General features: G+C 35.5%; 2 protein-coding genes and 1 pseudogene across 2 annotated transcripts; all 3 read right to left on the bottom strand.

Moving 5' to 3' along the window:
* Positions 1-869: 869 nt before the first annotated feature.
* On the bottom strand, positions 870-8,624 carry LOC132605885 (pentatricopeptide repeat-containing protein At1g62670, mitochondrial-like). The gene is made up of 2 exons (XM_060319150.1): positions 6,593-8,624; positions 870-2,626 (listed from the first exon to the last, which is right to left on the bottom strand). The coding sequence occupies exon 1, from the start codon at positions 8,541-8,543 to the stop codon at positions 6,771-6,773; it is 1,773 nt and encodes a 590-aa protein (XP_060175133.1). The 5' UTR covers positions 8,544-8,624; the 3' UTR covers positions 870-2,626; positions 6,593-6,770.
* Positions 8,625-10,110: 1,486 nt separating this feature from the next.
* LOC132605883 (putative wall-associated receptor kinase-like 16) lies at positions 10,111-14,381 on the bottom strand (annotated as a pseudogene).
* A 370-nt stretch (positions 14,382-14,751) lies between these two features.
* Positions 14,752-15,538, bottom strand: LOC132605884 (putative pentatricopeptide repeat-containing protein At1g12700, mitochondrial). Its single transcript, XM_060319149.1, has one exon. It carries the CDS (start codon positions 15,511-15,513, stop codon positions 14,884-14,886), a length of 630 nt encoding a protein of 209 aa, XP_060175132.1. The 5' UTR covers positions 15,514-15,538; the 3' UTR covers positions 14,752-14,883.
* Between the last annotated feature and the right edge of the window lie 4,790 nt (positions 15,539-20,328).

Raw genomic sequence — 20,328 nt, 5'->3', positions numbered from 1 at the left:
TCACAATGTTAATATAGCAAAATACGTTAAACATGATATAATGCAACCATAAAGAAATTACTTTTCCAATAATAGTTTTCAACCTTTTATATTCCTTCTTTATGGAAATGCCCGGAGTCTTCCTCTATTTTTGAGTATTAACTCCCATTATTTGCTCCCTCACTTGTAACTTATATCGCATTTAAATTCATTAAACCTCTTTAATTACCAAATACTACATTTAAATATGAAGATAAAGAACAAGTGTAGGCAACTCTATGTTGATTAGGAACGACTCCTATTGCCTTGCATTTTTCTCCCTACACATATTTTATGTTTCAATGTCATTATACTATGTTCATCCTTTTTAACTTTTTCTTATTTTCAGACATCAAATTTTCCCCAGACTAATGAATATGAAGGTTGGAGGTTTCTAAGATGAGAAGGTAAGTAAAGAATTCTTTTCTATGAAAATACTAATTATTTTTATTTAACTATCTGTAAGCTTTTTCTGCTGAAGCTGTTCAACTCTTTGTCTCTTCACCTTAAGATATTCTAATATTTTTGTTGCTATTTTGGATTTGGTATACTATAACTCCCGTTTGTTCATAGAATTTTCACTCTTTTTTTTTAAAATTAATTCAAAATAATGTTTGGTATATAATATTAGATTCATTGTTTAAAATTTTCTTTGAAGGCAAAGAGCAATTCAAAAAAATCAAGTAATGCTTCGAGTAAGAGAAATCCTGAGGTCACGGAGACAAGCCTCTTCTAAAGTCGGCTGAAGAAGATAATCAAACGGATGAATATAGTAATCAAGCCGCTAAATCATGTAGAAGAAAATTATGGTGAGATGGACTCCATTTTCTTCGTAAGATACTTTTTTCAAGTTTTTTTTTTTTTTTTTTTTTTTTAATTTGCTTTCTCCCTGTCTAGGTTTTTACTATAATAACCTAAACCACATTGGTCATTCTCCTATCCTTTGTAAGTTTGTACAGTTTCTCAAAGCAATAATTTCCTTTGATTAATCCTGAAAGCTAACATTAGTACAAAACTATATCGAATATTATTTTCCAAAGCTATCATGTATAATATTGTTGTTTCTTAATTAATAGTACAATATGTAGATTGTAGCATGTCAGCTATTGTATATGAATGTGATAAACGTGTCATAAAACTAAAAAAAAAAAAAAAAAAAAATTTGCGATCTTTAATATGCGATGAATTTCTTATTAGGTAAAATCATGTCATTAAGAGTAAAAATAAAAAATTTAAACTAAATCATATTTATCGCTCAAACGTTTTTAATGACATCCAATATTACAAAAGAAAAAAGAAAAACAAAGCGTTGACACCAACATGAATTTAAACTGAAAATCCTATTTAATTGGATTGAAACACTAAAAAGAATCTTTAGAATATTTTTAGAGCTAGAATATTTAAAATTTGTTTTGTGAATTTAACGAGGTATTTTTATGACTGCACGAAGCGTGGACAAATGCACTAGTTACTTTTAAGTGGAAAGAAGGGGGCAAAATCCCATGTGAATACTTTGAGACTAAGAGAACCATCATCTTCATAACAAAAACCAGTGTATGACTTATCGTAGTTGCAACAAGAGAATCAACTCGAATAAACTTCTGTACTGAATGATTGGCATGTACACCTTAATCTTGAATTACAGTTAGCATCGGAGTGTGCTCACCAGTGTACAAGAAATGAGGTGGGGCAGAGACGTAAAGCAAACAGCCAAAAATTATGTTATCTTCAACACAAAGCATTAGTGCAAGTTCATAGATATATCTTCCCGGATCAAACAATGCCCTATACGTCATGGAGCGTAACTGAGTAGAACCACAAGGTTCAAATCTGCTGGAATTCAAAATAAATCCACTGAATCCAAGAGTTCTTGCAATGAAATCATTATACTCCTTTGAGTTAATCAACACAACAAGCAAGTTCCCGTCACCAATGATTAATAAGCCGATAACTTGATTGACTATTATAAGCCATCGCGATATACCAAAGTTGACTGGCTTGACACAATTAAAGAGAAGACAGGAATTTGCATAGTGCGACTTCCAAATGTCTGAACGAGTGTATCCCATTTCCTCATACAAGCCAGTAAATTGATCAAAGTAAATGCTATCTTCAAAAGATATCTTTGCTCTATCATGCAAAGAAGGTTTTTCTATTTCAAATGTCACAACAGTCAAGTTGTGGCCATTTCCCACCAAAAATGAACTTACCGTCATGCGTTTCCTCCTCAACTCATGACCAGACTCAATTTTTAACATTTGATAATATTCAAATGCCTCTAGGGAGTTAGATTGGGTACTTTTAATAATGCTTCTGATTCCAAAGGGAATTGAATCACCTTCAACATTAATACAAACATCAATGTGTCCTTCTCTAGTCAACTGTGCAACGAGTACTTCACATTCTCCATTTACTTTTAGGACTTGCACTCCAAGAAGTTCAAGCAGCTTCATACCATCCTGTTCGCCTTTTTGAAATGCCTTCTTCCTTTCAATACTCTCCTCAACTGCTGGCACTTGAATAACAGCACAATCAGCACCTTCCAGCAATGCTATCAACAACAAGGAACCAGAAACACCACCTCCCATTAAAGCCTTCTCCATATGACCTTTAGAAGAATACATCAACTCTGTGAAACCAATCTAAGTTGATCCGAGAATTGATAACACAAGTATAAGAACACTTTCTTAGATCACCTGAAACTTTTAGAGCAATCCTACACTGGCCAGTAATTACACCATAAAATAGTGCACGTAAATAACCAACATAGGCAATTGTAATTCCAAATGCAACCAAAACAGATCTGTTTGTTGAATGATCTTTAAGTGACCCTTCCTCCTAAACAGAGACACCTATAATTAATAATTTGAATTATAGTTCCTAAAGTCCACTTTAACCATCCATCCATTGGAAAAGAGCCACTTCTCCAAATTATAAAAACATGAATCAGAGGTATGTGAATGCAGAGGATTCGCAAGAGAGATACAAGACCATCCAGAGGAGAATGGCAATGAGCAAGTTCCTTTGCCAGTAACTCTTGGTATATCCTATAACCTCCAAGACTAAGGTTCTTTGCGACCCCCACACCAACAATCACCTCCTTAAGACTGTGAGTATGCCTAGCAGCCCTCCATAATTTTCCATGATGCCAAAAAATAAATGGTACATGTTCCCTGTCATCAAGTCGGTTGCACAGAACATTAATTCTATGCCGAAGTTTTTTTTTTTTTTTTTTGAGAAGGTAACATGTTGTATGTATTAAACACAAAACAGTACATGGGTTGTACTGAAACCATATTTACAAGTGAGCATAAGAGAGTAAAACCAGCCTACAGTTCTAACAGGAACCTAATGAGTCTAGGATAGATATAGAGCCCGTTTGGATTGGCTTATAAGTTGCTTATAAGCTGTTTTCAGCTTTTTTGAGTGTTTGGCTGGCCAGCTTAAAGTCATTTTGTGCTTAAAATAAGCTCAAAAAAATAATTGGGCCCATTTGACTTAGCTAATCTAAAGTAGCTTAAAAGCTGAAAACAGCTTATAAGCCAAAAAAAATAAGTTAGACTACCCCAACTTATTTTTTTTAGCTTATAAGCTATTTGCAGCTTATAGGCATAAGCCCATCCAAACAGGCTCATAATATCCTCTGGGTAGATCTGGTTACACCAAAAAGGAAAAAGCTTAATACAGTTAAGTTTGATCTCCTGCATTGTGTTGCTGCTGTTCTCAAAGCATCTAGAGTTCCTTTCTTTCCAAATTGCCCACCAAATGCAAGTAGGGACCATCTTCCATCTGTATATGTCATCTGCTCCAGCTCCAGCTGCCTCCCAACTAAAGAGAGCTTCAGTAATCTTTCTAGGCATTGTCCAGGCTATGCCTCTGAGATTAATGAAGATCTTCCATAACTGATCAGTTATCCTGCAGTGCAAAAATAGGTGACCAACTGTCTCTACTTCTTTTTCACAAAGAAAACATCTTGAGCACATAGTCCAGTTCCTCTTCTTTAAATTTTCATGTGTGAGCACAGCTTCCTTTGCCAGTAACCATAATTAGCATGCAACCTTGTATGGTATCTTGGTCTTCCAAAAATGCTTCCAGGGCCAGTTGGTGACTTGAGGTGTTAGTTGGTTTATCATTTTATAGGTTGCATTAACACTGAATTTTCCACTACTATGTCCCTGCCATCTCAATGTGTCATCTCCGTTTTGAGTTCCTGTGAAGTTATCCAGTTGTTTGTAGAACTCAACTATTATATTTATCTCCCAATCATTCAGGTCTCTTCTGAGTATCAATTCCCAACCTTGAGGTGACCACATTTCAGCTATAGATCTCTGTTGGTGATGAGATAAAGCATATATGTCAGAGAATAGATCCTTCAAAGCTCCATTCCCCAGCCAATTATCATTCCAGAAGGATGTCCTGTTACCATTTAGCACTCTGATTGAAACTTGACTCTTTAGAGCTGGCCATAGTACCCTTATAGACCTCCAAAGACTAACTCCATAAGCTGAGTTTACTGGTTTAGTCATCCAGTTGTCTTCTACTTCATATTTGGCTTTGATTACCTTGCTCCATAAGCTTTGAGGGTCTTGAGAGTACCTCCATAACCACTTCAATTTGAGGGCTTTGCTGTGATTCTTCAAATTTCTAATTCCCAACCCACCTTGAGCCTTGCTGAGAATTACCTCTTCCCACTTGACCAAGTGATAGGCTTTTTTTTCTTTTTTACCTTGCCACAGAAAGTTCCTTCTTATGCTGTCCAATCTTTCAATGACCCCCACAGGAATGGGAAAAAGGGACATCATATAGGTAGGTAGTGAGTCTAATACAGAGTTAATCAGAGTGAGCCTTCCTCCCATTGACAAATATTGACACTTCCATCTTGAGAGCTTCTTTTCACATTTCTCCAGGACATTGTTCCATATTCCAGTAGATTTTAACTTGGCCCCCAGTGGCATGCCAAGATAAGTAGTAGGAAGAGTCCCCACTTCTCCCCCCAAGATCAGTGCCAAATCCTCCATATTTGTTACTTCACTAAGTGGGAAGAGATAACTCTTTCTCCAATTAATATGCAGCCCAGAAATGCCTTCAAAAGGACTAGTATAATTCTCAAAATTCTCAGTTGTTCCACTTCTGCAACACAAAAGATCAAGGTGTCATCTGCATATTGAAGATGCGTAATCTCCTGATTGTTGTGTCCATTCATGGCTACCTCAAAGCCTTTAATCCACGCATTAAGTTTGGCTATTTTGACCATGTTGTTCAAACCTTCCACGGCTATTATGAAAAGAAAAGGTGACAAGGGATCGCCCTGCCTGAGACCCCTCTGAGCAGAGAATAATCCTTCTGGAGAACCATTGATGATGAGTGAGAATCTGACAGTCGATAAGCAAAATTTCATCCATTTAACCCATTGCACTCCAAATCCCATTTGTTGTAACATGCTTAGTAAGAAGTTCCAATTCACATGGTCAAATGCTTTCTCAATATCTAGCTTGCAAAGGATGCCAGGCTTCTTCTGTTTCTGTCTTGAGTCTACTGCTTCATTGGCTATTAGTATGGCATCCATTATTTGCCTTCCTTTTTTTTTTTTTTTGTTGAAACTGGTAAATTTGCCTTCCTTTTATGAATGCCATTTGTTGAGAATCCACCAATTTTTCCATCACCATTTTCAGCCTCTCAGTCAAGACTTTTGCAAGAATCTTGTAAATGCTGGCTATTAGGCTTATAGGTCTGAAGGCCCTCAACACCTTTGCACCATTCTTCTTAGGCATCAAGGCAATTTAGGTTAAATTGAAACTCCTTTCAAATAGACCATGGGAATGGAAGTTGTGAAACACCCCCATGATGTCTTGTTTAAGTATGGGCCCCCTTCCAGTGTACATATTCATCCTTGATGTACCTCTTATCAAATTTAACCAGATGCTTCACCATGTAAGCTGTTGCTTCTACATCTGTCTCATCTCTACTTCTCTTCCGTTTTTTCTTTACTCGAGAAATCAAAGTAACAACTAATAAATCATTCATCAATCTGTAGGCAACATGCTGCTTACCATTGCACATGTGAGTTTCTTTTCTCAACATCTCATCAAGCGGAAAAGCTGTCACGGTGCTAGTTAGAAGGAACCAGTGTTTGTTTACAAACTCAGCTAAAGAATTAACCTCAATAGACTTAGAGGTTGCTCCCAAATATATTCCTAAATAATTTGAATATGATGTTGACCATTCATCTGTAGTATATCCTATTAGGTTTGACAGGAGGATGGGGTTGCATTTATGGATGATGTATCTACGAATTTAGAAACTACTGAACAGATTGTTTCCCTAGCAATTTCTAAGATACATGCCGTAGTTATTGATTCTAAAAACAATAAGAAATGATAATAGCCGAAGATAACTAAATAGCACTAAAATTGTTATTACCAAACTTATAAGGTGTACACATAAGGAAAGTCACCATTATTTCTCTCTTCTTTGATTTGTATACTTAAAGCTATTTCTCCTATTAAGAGTGAGATAACATTGAATTTCTAAGAGAAAGAAGACCGGAAGCAAATCAATATCAAAATTGATGTACCTCCTAAATAAACCTCCGGCAAAGCTCAAGCAACGTTCTAATTGCCGTCAGGTTCTGCAATTGCATTGGATGCCATTTCTTTTGCAAGGATAAAAAGGAAAATGTATCACAGGTATAGTGGGATTACACTGGGTATGTTGTTGTTATAATAGCCAAATAAACCAAACGAAAGAAATATTCACTTCTTATTTTCCGCGTGAAGTTCTGGTATCATGTCAAGGATGCAAGGACTCTCCCCTATAACATTTACCAATAACTCAGCTGTAGTTGCATCAAATGAGAAGCCCCTTCCAGTCATTTCCTTCATAAAGGTTTTCATCTCACTAATTTTGCTACAACTGAGAAATCCTTGCACAAACACATTATAAGTGAAATTGTCTGACAAACAACCATTGTTTTCCATTCTTCTTAGCATATCTTTAGCTTCATCGAACAAACCTTCAAGACAAAATCCCTTTATCATTGTATTGTATGTTCTTGTATTCGGAAGGAATCCAATTAAGAAAAGCTTCTCAAAAATAGCACGAGCTTTGTCGAGTTTACCATTTTTGCACAATCCACTAATGATGATATTGTAAAATATAATATTAGTATTTTCTCTCTTTCTTTCCAACTTATGAAAGAGTGACATAGCCTCTTCAACAAGTCCGTACTTAAAATACCCATTGAGCAAAGTGCAATGAGTGTATAAATCAGGTACCGGCCCTGTAGATAGCATCTCACAAAAGAATTCTTTTGCATCTCCTATTCTTCCAACTTCAAAAAGACCTTGCAAGATAGTAGTGTACGTAACAACATTAGGTTTTGATCCCTTTTGAGAAATTTCATGAAACAATTGCATGGCCTCGACAAGTTTCTTTTTCTTACAATATCTGTTTATTAGTATGCTATAGCAAATAATGTTAGGTTTAATGCTCTTATCTATCATGAAATCAAAAACTCTCCTCGCTCTATCCAGTTGACCACGCAAACAATATCCATCCATTATCGCACTGTAGGTGATTATATCCGGCTCTACACCTTTATCGGTCATGTGTCTCATTACTTCCTCAGCATCTTCAACTTTTCCTTCTTTGCATAGTCCATCAATCATTGTGGTAAAGGTCCGCACATCTGGATAAATTTTAAGACTTACCATGTCAGAGAACAAAATCCTAACATTCTCCCACTGACCAAGCTTACACAAACCATCAATTAATGAACTATAAGTGACTATGTTTGGAGGAATGCCTTTCCGCTTCATCTCGTCCAAAAGGTTGATAGCAACATCTAAGTTTCCATCCTTACAAAAGGCATCTATGACAATGTTGTAGATGCATCTGTCAGGCTTAGTGTTCCCTTGCTCCATTAAGCGGAGCAAACTAAAAGTTTTTTGAGTATGTCCTCTTTTGCTGAGCCCATTCATGACGATTGCATACGTGACTTCGTTGGGCTCACAAATATTCTCCCTCACCAATTTTTTAAACAATTCAACTGCATCTTTGACCTTATTTTCAGCAAAGATTCCCCTTAATAGGGTGCTAAAGGTGACAACACTAAATGGAATGCCATTCTTCAAGTAAATGGGTAATACAGAAAATGCACAATCAGCACGATGCATCAGGCAGTAACTGTTAATCACGATATTCAAGATGAATGCATTAATTGGGATACCCAATTTCCGCATTTCTCTGAAAAGAGAAACAACAGCAGAGTAATGCTTCATATTTAGAATAGTGTTAAATAATTTACAGAAGACGGGAACTGAAGGAAGAGGCTTCATTATGACCATTTGATGGAAGAGAGTAACAGCTTCATCTAAACATTTGACCTTCTCAATCTTGCTATTAAACCCAAGTTTACCCTTTACTGAAATGAATTTGTCATTGATATGGCATGAAGAATAAGCTCTAATTGCTGAACAAGAATGAGAAATGCCCTTGTAGGAGTAACTCGAAGAAATTCTCTTCATATTCAATGGCTAATTTTGCCCTAATTTGTATCAGTGAGAGTGAGAGTGTTCCCCTAATTTGTATGTTACGAGGGAGTGAGTTCAAATGACACAAATGGCCCTTATGTTTGACAGTAGGTTCAAAATAGTTGAGTATATTTGTGTTTGAGTTGAGTTTAATCCTGGCTCTGCAAGTTTGACCTATTTGACTAAATATTTTTCCTTCAGTATGCATTTAATAGTTTTTGGTGCTTGAGTTTGCCAAAAATTAACACTTTAGTCTCTGTTAAATATTTACTAAATTGTGTCCTTTAGATTTGATAGGAATTGAAAAAAAAAAAAAAAACTCACATTAAAAGGTACAATTTTTATAGTTTTTGCTATTTTTGATTTATTTCTAAAGTTGATGTAACTTTTTTAAGGTGTAATTTCTGCTATTTTTATTATCTTTTTAGTGTCTAGTAGTAGTTTTTTGTGTTGAATATTCTAGGATTTTCTTGGTGTTTATAGTTAAATTATTATTTTTCATTATTTACGTCAAATTTAACGGACAGAGTCAGGTAATATTTTACGAAAACTAAAAGGAAAGAAAGGGTTAGATGATTGAGGCTTTCATCAGATTTATAGTTAGTTATCAGGAAGGCCAAGAAAGGGTTAGTCATCACTAGCTTCGCCCCTATGTGGGCTTCATTTCTTACGCGTTTCCCTTCCCTATTATGTACCCCTTCTATGTTGAAGGACCAAACCTTTCTAAGTGCATACTTAATGGATTATTTTGAAACCACCCTCAAACTTGAGGACCCATTTTGTCATTTTTTCAGGAGCAAATGGGTGAAAATTTTTGTGCCTACTTAGTGGGAGTTTGGCCATGTGATTTGGAATCATCTTTTATATTTTGATTTAAAATTAGTGTTTGTTTATGAAATTTTCATAAAATTTCAACTTCAACTTTATATCATTATTTCAAATCCGAAATTTTCCAAGAAGTACAATTTGAGATTCCAATCATGATTTCAAATTTTTAAAAATTTAAAACTTGACTCATAAATTTATATTTTGTAAAAGAAAAAAGACACTTAAGTTGGTTAATATATTGTTTAAATATAAAACTTGACTCAAGTAATGTTTGTTCGTCTTCTCAATCATCTAATGGGAAATGCAAGCTCGATGTGAAGAGATTATCCGTACGATGTGCGAGGATTATATTAAATGATAGTTACGCTACAACTCATGTTACATTTTCCTTTCTATTGAACTATATCTCGATCAATAGATGTTGTATTTTTTTAGAAATGTCTTCGTATTGTATTAACTTTGTTATGAACTATAGTTTGCTCCTTTAGTAAGATCGTATAAGAATAGGAAAAATATTGATAGTTTTCACAACTTTTGGGTTTTCATATTTATGAGAAAAATACAACTTTAGAAATCCAAATTGCATATCCAAACAAAACTTCAACTTCAAACCAACGTGATTTCAAACCATGTCCAAATGGGGCCTTATTACTTACTGGCTAGAGGCTTTTTTTTAAAGCATAGCTGTTATTGAATGTGATTCCCAGGAATTTGTGCTTTCTCGCAACTCAAGTCAAGAAATTGATCATATGTTTTCCACTGAGAAAATGACAAAGCTGGTCCCTTATGTTTGGGGTAGGTTTGTCAGAAATGAGCACTTTTTCTTCTGCCAAATGTTTTAACAAACTCAGTCTATCATGCCAAATGCTCAAAATTCTGGAAATGTGGAAATATACACAAATCTATACTAGTTAAATATAATTGACAGAGTACAAAGGGGAACTACATTCAAGTTAGGACACTAAAATGCAGGCTTTATGCAAGTACTCGATCACTGGGGGCTGTGAATGCGACGCAGCATACGACTATCAAAGCTCTGTTGTCCGGAGAATTCTCCGCTAGAGATGAAGTTATTTGTTATCTTGATCGCATAAAGGTCTGATGTTTGTTCTGTTATTAATCCAAGAGTGTCTTTATCTTGACTTTCCTAAGTTTGAGACCATGGATGTTTGGTGAACCTTCTTAATTCTTCTAGCTCCACGGCCATTTCTTTCATTGTAGGCCTTTCTTCACCCGTTAACCTGAGACAGTGGCGAAGTGATAAATTTCGCTAAGAGTGTTCAAGGTTTAATATGTATGTATAAAAAGTAATTCTTGACCTATATACACAGTATAATTCTCTATAACACACAATATAATATTTCAATGAAGGGTGTCCAACCGAACCCATCAGTCTATGTGGCTACATCACTGACCTGAGGCATCTCTTCGCGAGCTCAGCAACACCTTGGCATTGCTTGAAACTCCTTCTCATAGTACTTGCCTTTAGAGTATTTGAAACAATAGTTTTTCCTTAATACACCTGACAAAAAATGCAGCTAGGCTTCTCTCGTTTTCAGATGCTGCAGTATATAGGCACATTCGCCCTGTTAAGAGCTCCGGAAGAACTACTCCAAAGCTATAAACGTCGCTCTTTTCTGTCAATTGGCTTGTGTGGAAGTATTCAGGATCCAAGTAACCTAAAGTTCCTTAACCAATGTAGTCACTTGATTTTGATCCAGTGACAGTAATCTAGAAGCCCCCAAATCTGAAATTTTCGCTGTGTAATTCTCATACAATAGTATATTCATAGACTTCAAATCTCTGTGAATTACAGGGGTGGAAGCTGCAGAATGAAGATACGCGAGAGCACCAGCAGCTTCAGACGCTATCCTCAATCAATTTTCCCAAGAAAACCAACACGTTTCTCTGCCATCATAGATATGGTAATAGAAGGTACCTTTGGAGATGAACTCGTGGACTAGTAGAGGACTTAAATCTCCAAACAACAACCCAAGAGTTTCACCACATGTCGATGATTGACTTGCGAAAGAATGATCACTTCATTAATGAACAATACTATTTGGCTCTGGTCCATATTCTCGACTTTTGAATCGCAACCACACGTTTGTCCGGAAGGATGACTTTGTAAACCGTTCCATAACCGCCATGGCCGAGGATATGATCCTCATCATAGTTGTGGGTGACTTTTTTGAGTTCTGCTGCTGTAAAGATATTAGCTGCATACTCCATGCTGCGCTCATTGATCTGAGTTCTGTGTCAATAACAAACTGCCATTTTTCTGAAAAAACTTTTCCCTGACTCTTATGAGCTGTTTTCTTTTGATGCCCAAGTATATCCAAGTGACACTGATGACCAAAGCCAGAAAGCCAAAGCACAAACCTGCATGCATATTTTCCAGATATATTTCGTTCTTTGTCAAAACATTCTATACAAGTCACTTAATTCAATTAGAAACTTAGTTGGATGGAATTTCAAATTCCTAAATATTATATGAACCAACCGGAACAATTTACATGGCATTTTTATGTCAATTTCATTACATTAGAAAAGAACTTAAAGTGTCAATCAAACCGCTTCATTTTAATGAAAAAAAGATTGTTCTGACATACCAAAAGTACCTTTAGAACTTTTTTTTGATGAAGTAAATAAATTGCATTAGAAAGGCATCAAGAAGATGCAGATGTACAAAACATCTAAGTGCTACAAATGATAAAATTATTCATTACTTGTCAAAAAATACGTCAATTACTCGTATAAGGAAACTTGATGAACTTCCACATTTAAATTACTCTTAACATGTTGCGATGTATTTAAGCTTATATTCTTGTGTTTGAAGCATACACTGAAAAAGGCATTAAAAAAGAAATGAGGCAGAGTTCAATACCTGTCATCAGTTGCTTCGCTTTCAGAACCTTAGTTTCTGGTGTGACCGTGATGAGCCTTTTCTGCAAACCCACACATAAACAAATTTAAAATCATGTAATAAATTGCCTCGCGATTCTATAGACGAGGTTAATTTTATGATGAAACATAGAAGAAATTAGATCTATGCTACTCCCATCTAATGGTGTCCACGCGATTCAATATCCCATAGACAACTAATATCCTTAACAACAACTATGACGAAGCTACACGTGGACACATGATCATGGTACGCTCAAATGCATCCATTTCACTAACTAACATCACCAGCCTTATAAGACATGTGTCTCTTTTCCCCAAAATTCTTAAAATTACAAGCAGTACACTTAAAATCCATAATCTAAATTAAAGAAACAATCAATTAGAGGAGAGAATTTCAAACAGAGCTATGTCTTCAAAAGAAATAACTTCCCTCCATGTTCTAAGTTAGTTGACAATAACTATATGGAGTACGACCCTTTTCAAATAGCAATGACAATTTGTATACCCTATCAATTATGAACCAGTTCTATTTCAACAAAGCATCCGGTACTCTTGGATCATATATAAACCTCAAAAATATATTCTTAAATATACTAAATAGGAAGTTGACCGTTCATCTATAATATAGCATCAATGTTGAACAAGTTCTGTCTCCTGAAACATATAGTGAATGTTGAACAAGTTTTGTTGCAACTTCAGGAAAAACACAAATATTCACTATATGTTTCAGGAGCAGAAGGATGAGGTTGACCTTGTCAGCTCTAATGTTCCAATTACCAAAAAAGATTGTTCCCACAGTAAGCAATAACAACATACCCAGACTTAGAGCCCGTTTGGATGGGCTTATGACTTATGGCTTATAAGCCAAAATTCATAAGTTCGAAATCCTAACTTATGGCTTTTGCCTTATTTTTGTTATTTTGTCTTAAAAACAAGTGCTTAAAAGCGCTTTTTTATCTTACCCAAACACTAGAAAAGTGATTTAAAGCACCTAAAATAAGCCAATTCAAACAGGCTCTTATAGATAGAAAATGATAATACATGAAGATAACTAAATAGCACTAAAAATGATATTCCTAGACTTATAATGCGTGCAAACTCACATTATGTATCATATCAAGAGAGCAATAATATCTGATTTCCAAGATAAAGAAGAGCCGAAAAACAATCAAATATCAAAGTGATGTACCTCCTCAATATGCCTGCCGGTAAAGCCCAAACAAAGTTTCAATTGCCATTTCTTCAGCTTCCACAATGCATTGGATTCCATTTCAAATTGCAGTGATAAGCAGAAACTGCATGACAACTATAATGTAACCGAATAAACCAAGTAACAGAAATATTCACTTATTATTTTTTGATTGAAGCTCTGGTATCATGTCAAGGACGGAAGGATTCTCGCTTATGGCCTTTACCAGTAACTCAGTTGTAGTTGCATCAGATGAGAAGCCCCTTCCGCTCATTTCCTTCATAAAAGTTGTCATTTCACTAATTTTGCTACACCTGAGAAAACCTCGCATAATAACATTGTAAGTGACATTGTCGGACAAGCAACCGTTGTCCTCCATTTTTCTAAGCATATCTTTAGCTTCATCCAAAAACCCTTCAAGACAGAATCCATTTATCATTATAGTGTATGTTCTCACATTCGGAAGCACTCCAATTAAAGAAAGCTTCTCAAAAATCTCATGAGCTTTGTGGAGTTTACCATTTTTGCACAACCCATTAATGACAACATTGTAGAATTGAATACTAGTATATTCTATCTTCCTTTCCGACTTATTAAAGAGTGACATAGCTTCTTCAACAAGTCTGTGCTTAAAATAACCATCGAGCAAAATGCAAAGAGTGCATAATTTAGGTACGGGCCACGTACATAGCATCTCGTCAAAGAACTTTTTTGCATCGCCAATTCTTCCAACTTCAAGCAGCCGTTGTAAGAGAGTATTTTAGGTAACAATATTAGGTTTTAATCCCCTTTGAGAAATTTCATGAAACAATTGCATGGCCTCGGTCAATTTCTTCTTCTTACGGTGTCCATTTATTAGTATGTTATAGCTAATAATATTAGGCTCAATGCACTTACCTATCGTCTAATCAAAAACTCTCCTCACTCTATCCAGTTGACCACGCAAACAATATCCATCCATTATAGCATTGTAGGTGATTACATTAGGCTCTACACCTTTTTCAATCATGTGTCTCATTACTTCCTCTGCATCTTCGACTTTTCCTTCTTTGCATAGTCCATCAATCACCATGCTGAAGGTGTGCACATTTGGATATATATTATGATTCACTATCTCCGAGAACAATGTCCTAACCTTTTCCCACTGACCAAGCTTACACAAACCATCAATCAATGAACTATATGTGACTATGTTTGGAGGAATGTCTTTTTGCTTCATCTCGTTCAAAAGGTTGATAGTAATATCTAAGTTTCCATCTTTACAAAGGGCATCCATGACGATGCTATAGATATATATATGTTGGGCTTAGTGTTCCCTTGTTCCATTAACCGGAGCAAACTTAATGTTTCTTGAGTATGGCCCCTTTTGCTGAGCCCATTCATGACCATTGCATACATGACTTCATTAGGCTAACAACTATTCTCTCTCACCAACTTCTTGAACAATTCAACTGCATCTTTGACCTTATTTTCAGCAAATAATCCCCTAATTAGGGCGGTAAATATAACAACATCAAATGGAATGTCATTTTTCAAGAAAATGAGTAACACCGAAAATGCACAATCAGAATTATGCATCAGGCAGTAACTGTTAATCACACTAATCAAGATGAAAACATTAATTGGGACACCCAAGTTCTGGATTTCTCGAAAAAGAGAAATGACATCAGAATAATGCTTCATATTTAGAATAGTCTTAAATAATTGACAGAAGACGAGAAGTGAAGGTAGAGGCTGCATTCTAACCATTTGATGAAAGAGTGCAACAGCATCATTTAAACACTTAACGGTTTCAAAATTGATGTTTAACCCAGGTTTACCCTTTACAGAAATGGATTTATTACTGTTTAACGAAGAATAAGCCCTTGTGGAAATTGCAGAACAAGAGATAAAGGGAATAATACCATTGAAAGGGCAACACAGAGAAATTCTCTTCATCTTCAATGGCAAAGGAATCTCTATCAGTAAAGTTAAAGTTACTCTTCTTTTAGTGAATCGCCGAAAGTGTTCTGTTTCAGTGTGACCTAATTTGCCGGTCATGTGATATTAATTGGGGAAAAGGGTCAAATTTATGAAGTATGATTTAGTATTTTGAAAGGCGGGGGTCTAAGGCGGGGTATTTTATGTATGCCTCGGCGAGGCATAAGCCTAGGCACGGGACATAAGCTTAATGGGTATTTAATTTTTAGTATTTTATAAAATAATATAATTACAATAAATATTTTTAAATAAGTAAAATTATATTAAAAAAAATTATAAATAAATGAAATATCTATATATATATATATATGCGCGCGCGCTTGATCCTAACAAAAAACTAATCAAAGCAATTCATTATACGCCACTTATAACTTGTAAATATATATAATATAATATTACAAGTATAAACAATACAATAAAATAAAAGTTATTATGAAATGCAAAGCAACTCTAATATCTTAACTTTCAAACAATGAAAAAATCACAATTTCTTAAAACAATATTATTATCATATTATTCATTTTATCTCCCTATAAGCAAATAATCAGTAAACCTTATCAGTATTATAATTAAAACTAACTCATTCATGAATAAAAATAAAATTACTTTCAAATAACGAAATAATAAAATATGATAATTTTAATACATAGGACAAAAGACCAATGACAAGTGAAAATGTACCATTCAACTATATATTTTTAAAACAAATATTAAGTGATATCCAACCTCACGATATTCTGAAAGAGTATACATGCAATATTACGACTTGATATTTGAGTTAAACCCAATCTTCTTATTTCTATAAATGAAAACCGTTAAGTATCATTCATTTGTTAAACAATTATGAGGGTCAACAATTTTAATTAAAGAATTTAACATATAATTTGTGTAAGAAGTGTTAGGCGAGCCTCGAGCGTTAGGTGTTAGGCGTGTTTAGGGCGTACAATCGGGCGTTTAGGTGTAAGCCTCACAGGAACTAAGCCCCGCACGTGAGCCACGACGCGTTTTGCCATTGCCCCGCCCCAGGGCGAGCTCTGAAACTGCCTTTTAAAACACTGGTATGGTTTATAGTTTAAATTTGTCTTCCGTCAAAGTTTGGGATCAAATTTGCCCTCCCGTTAGGATACTTGATAAATTTGCCCTTATATGGATGGAAGTCTGACTTGGAGTCCACAACACAAAAAGTTAGCCACGTTGGATCCACATAGGCTCTACGTAGTCTCTCAATCTTGTAGTCTAAACGGGTTAAGAGAATTGGGATTGGGAAACGGGTTAAAAAGAGAATTGGGTTTGGGAGTCTATTTGGAGCCTATGTGGATCCGTCATGGCAAATTTTTTTGTGTTGTGGAGTCCAAGTCAGACTTCCATTCATATAAGGGTAAATTTATCAAGTATCCTAATGGGGAGGGCAAATTTGATCCCAAACTTCGACGAAAAGGGCAAATTTGATCCCAAACTTTGATGAATGACAAATTTAATCTATAAGCCATACTTGGAGGGCAAATTTGATCCCAAACTTTGACAGGGAGGGTAAATTTGATCCCAAACTTTGACGGAGAGCAAATTTAAACTATAAACTATACTTGGAGGGTAAATTTGACCATTTTCCCTATTAATAGTGTCTTTCTTTTTCTTTTTATCATTATATATATTTATAGTTTTATAGTAGATTATAGATTTATATTTTTAGATGCAATAGTGATACCCCACCAAAAAATTTACTCCCTCCGTCTCGAAAAAATTGTCTTCTTTTGACTTGGCACAAAGTTTAAGAAATAAATGAAGACTTTTGAAATGTGTGATCCAAAACAAGCCTTAGATATTTGTGTGACTGTAAATCATCTCATAAAGTTAAATTGTTTCTAAATATAGAAAGGAAATAATTTTTTTGGGACAGACTAAAAAAGAAAGTAAGATAATGTTTTTGGGATAGAGGGTGTAGTTTTTTTTAAAAGAAAAAGTTTTGAAAAGTCTTTTTTTTTTTCACGACACCTCCCCCCCCCTCCCCCCCGCAACAAACACCCCACCACTCCCTCTAAAAAAAATTTTTTTTTTTTTTAAAAAAGTTTTGAAAAGTTTTCTTTTTTATTACTACACCCACCCCTGCACCAGTTGACCCCTCTCGAATTTTCTACTTCATATTTAATTTTATCTTTATAAAAATAGAAAGTTTGCGTGATTAAATTTGGTGATGGGGTGGATAAGAAAAAATTTCCTATTTTTAATAAAAGTTAAATAAAATATATGAAGTAGAAAATTTGAGAGGGGGTGGATGGGTGGAAAGGTTGGATAGAGCAGTGGTGTAGGGGCGGGGTGGGGTTGGGTGGGTGGTGGTGTGGGGTAGGGGTGGATGAAAATGAAGTGGTTGGAGGGTGGTGGTTGGGTGGGGGTGCGTGGGTGCTTGGGGTGGTGGCGGGGTGGGTGTGCGGGTTGGTATGGTATGTGGTGGTGGGGTTGGGGTGGGGCATGGGTGGTATTTTCCTAAAACTGTTTTTTTACCAATCAACCGAACACGAGAAAACAAGTAAGAAATTCACTTATTTTCCACTACCCGAGAAAATAAGTAGAAATTCATTTTTTTTTCAAGAACATATTTTCCTCCATACCGAACACACTCTTAACCAAAACACAAGATTAAAACGACTGAAAAGGGTCAAATATTCTCGTGTACTATCAGAAAAGGTCAAATATACCCCATATATTTTCGGTTCAAATAGACCCCTCTCATTATACCTCGACACAAATTTGCCTATAATTTTAATGAAGAGACACGTGTCAAGCTCAAAATCAAATAACTCACACCCAATTTTAAATATTCCAATTCTTTAAAAAAATCACTTGTTTAACCCGACCCAACCCAATTTCATTTCATCATTTCTTCTTCTCTTGAGACCAAAATATGTGTTTTTCCAATGAGTTTGCGGGAAAAAATGGGGTTCGCTTGTAATTCTGATGACCCTTCTCTACCACCATCATCTTCCTCACTATGAATTACGGGGATTTTTGAGCTCCTTTTTAGTTTAATAATAACTGTTGATGAGGATAACAAGTTTTGTTATCCCTATATTCAAATATATAAACTGTAAACCAGAAAATATAAGAACGGAAGTGTAGTTTCAAGCCCACAGAATATTGTGTTTCCTTAAGGAATTTAATCCCCTCACAATTGCCCAAGGTTTGGATTAATTCCTCACAGGATAGAACGAACTATATTCTGCAATACTGGCAATCGAAATTACAGAACTTCAGTGAACTCAACCAACGGATGTAATCATACGACACTTACTGTTTTTTTGTTTTGTTTTGAAAACGATGCAAGAAGAGGGGATGAATTTTTTTCAGAGAGTAAATTTCCGTTTTCTGTGTATAAAATTGAGGCGAAGCCTCTGAAAATTTATAGCCATTGAAAAGGTGCAAAGGCACCTGTTCGGGAAGAACGTGACCGATCAGTTAAGACCGTTGGGATTTAATATTAATTTTTGCGAATTAATTAAATAATGCGTGAATGAATATTAGGAAAAGGAAAATTAAATAATGAAAGTGGAAAATAAATTTGGTCTAAAAAGATTATCAATTAATCAGATCATTTGACCGAATCCGAATCAAAAGCCGAAGCCGAGCCGAGCGACAAAGAAGGTGCGAGGGGAGGTCCTCTTCTCAACTCTTTATGAGCTAGAATATGTTCTTCTACATATAAGCACACACATATCACTTTCCACCACCAATGTAGGAGAATGCTCACTTGGAAAAGTTATTTTTCCAAAATTTCATTTCTCTCCATTTCCTAATTCACACTTCCTCTTTAAAGTCCATCACTTTGTGCCTTTAAAAACCCAACAGTCCCCCATATGAATGGGGAATGCCTATTTTATGAAAACATGCATAAAAAAACTGTGTTATTTACAAGCAAGGATTAACCGCATCTGGGTAAGTAGGTTTCCCTTTGAACTTTCCGTAGTGAACATACATCAGATATACTTGATCAATCGGTAGATTTAATATCCTTGAATTGTCAAGCTTTGATGTATATCTAGACAATATATGTCACACAATTAACCCGTAACCGTTCTTGGTTCTCATTGTTGTGTTCGTTTCAGCCATGAACACCGCCTGGTTTCATGAGTGCGTAGAGAACTGGCCTTACAGTAATTCTCCTTGAAACGGCTTCCACTTCACACTTTCATAGGTGATTCCTAAATGTGTAACCCGTAGATGCACTGTTTGCTCATATCATGTCAAACTTAGAAATCATTAAAAAACCTTAACGTTTTATCCTTGTTCCTGAACATTGTCTTATTGTGAGAATGGATTGAGTTTGACGACAATATTGAACCGTCAGTCATAACTTTGTTTGTTCTCCTTGAACCTAGATCTTGGGAACTCCAGTCGGCTAGGTGGAGTTACTATTATGATGATTTGTTCTCGTCCATAATCCCATTCCCTTTGATGATTTATCAACCGCCTCTCTAGTTAGGCCTTTTATAAGTGGATCCAACACATTTTCCTTTTACTTTACATAGTCAATCGCGATAATTCCACTAGAGAGTAGTTGTCTAACAGTATTATCTCTTCGTCGTATGTGACGAGATTTTCCGTTATACATAACACTTCCAGCCCTTCTTATTACAGCTTGACTATCACAGTGTATATAGGTGCCACTGGTTTAGGCCAAAACGGAATGTCTTCCAAGAAGTTCCACAGCCATTCAACTTCCTCACCAGCTTTATCTAAGGCTATAAATTCAGACTCCATTGTAGAGCGAGTGATACATGTCTGCTTGGATGATTTCCAAGACACTCCTCCTCCTCCAATGGTGAAAACATATCCATTTGTGGATTTAACTTCAAATGATCAGGTGATCCAATTTGCATCACT

Source organism: Lycium barbarum, chromosome 8, assembly GCF_019175385.1.
Source record: "Lycium barbarum isolate Lr01 chromosome 8, ASM1917538v2, whole genome shotgun sequence".
Lineage (NCBI taxonomy): Eukaryota > Viridiplantae > Streptophyta > Magnoliopsida > Solanales > Solanaceae > Lycium > Lycium barbarum.
The sequence above is the reverse complement of the archived record's forward strand: the minus strand, read 5'-3'. Positions and strand labels throughout refer to the sequence as shown.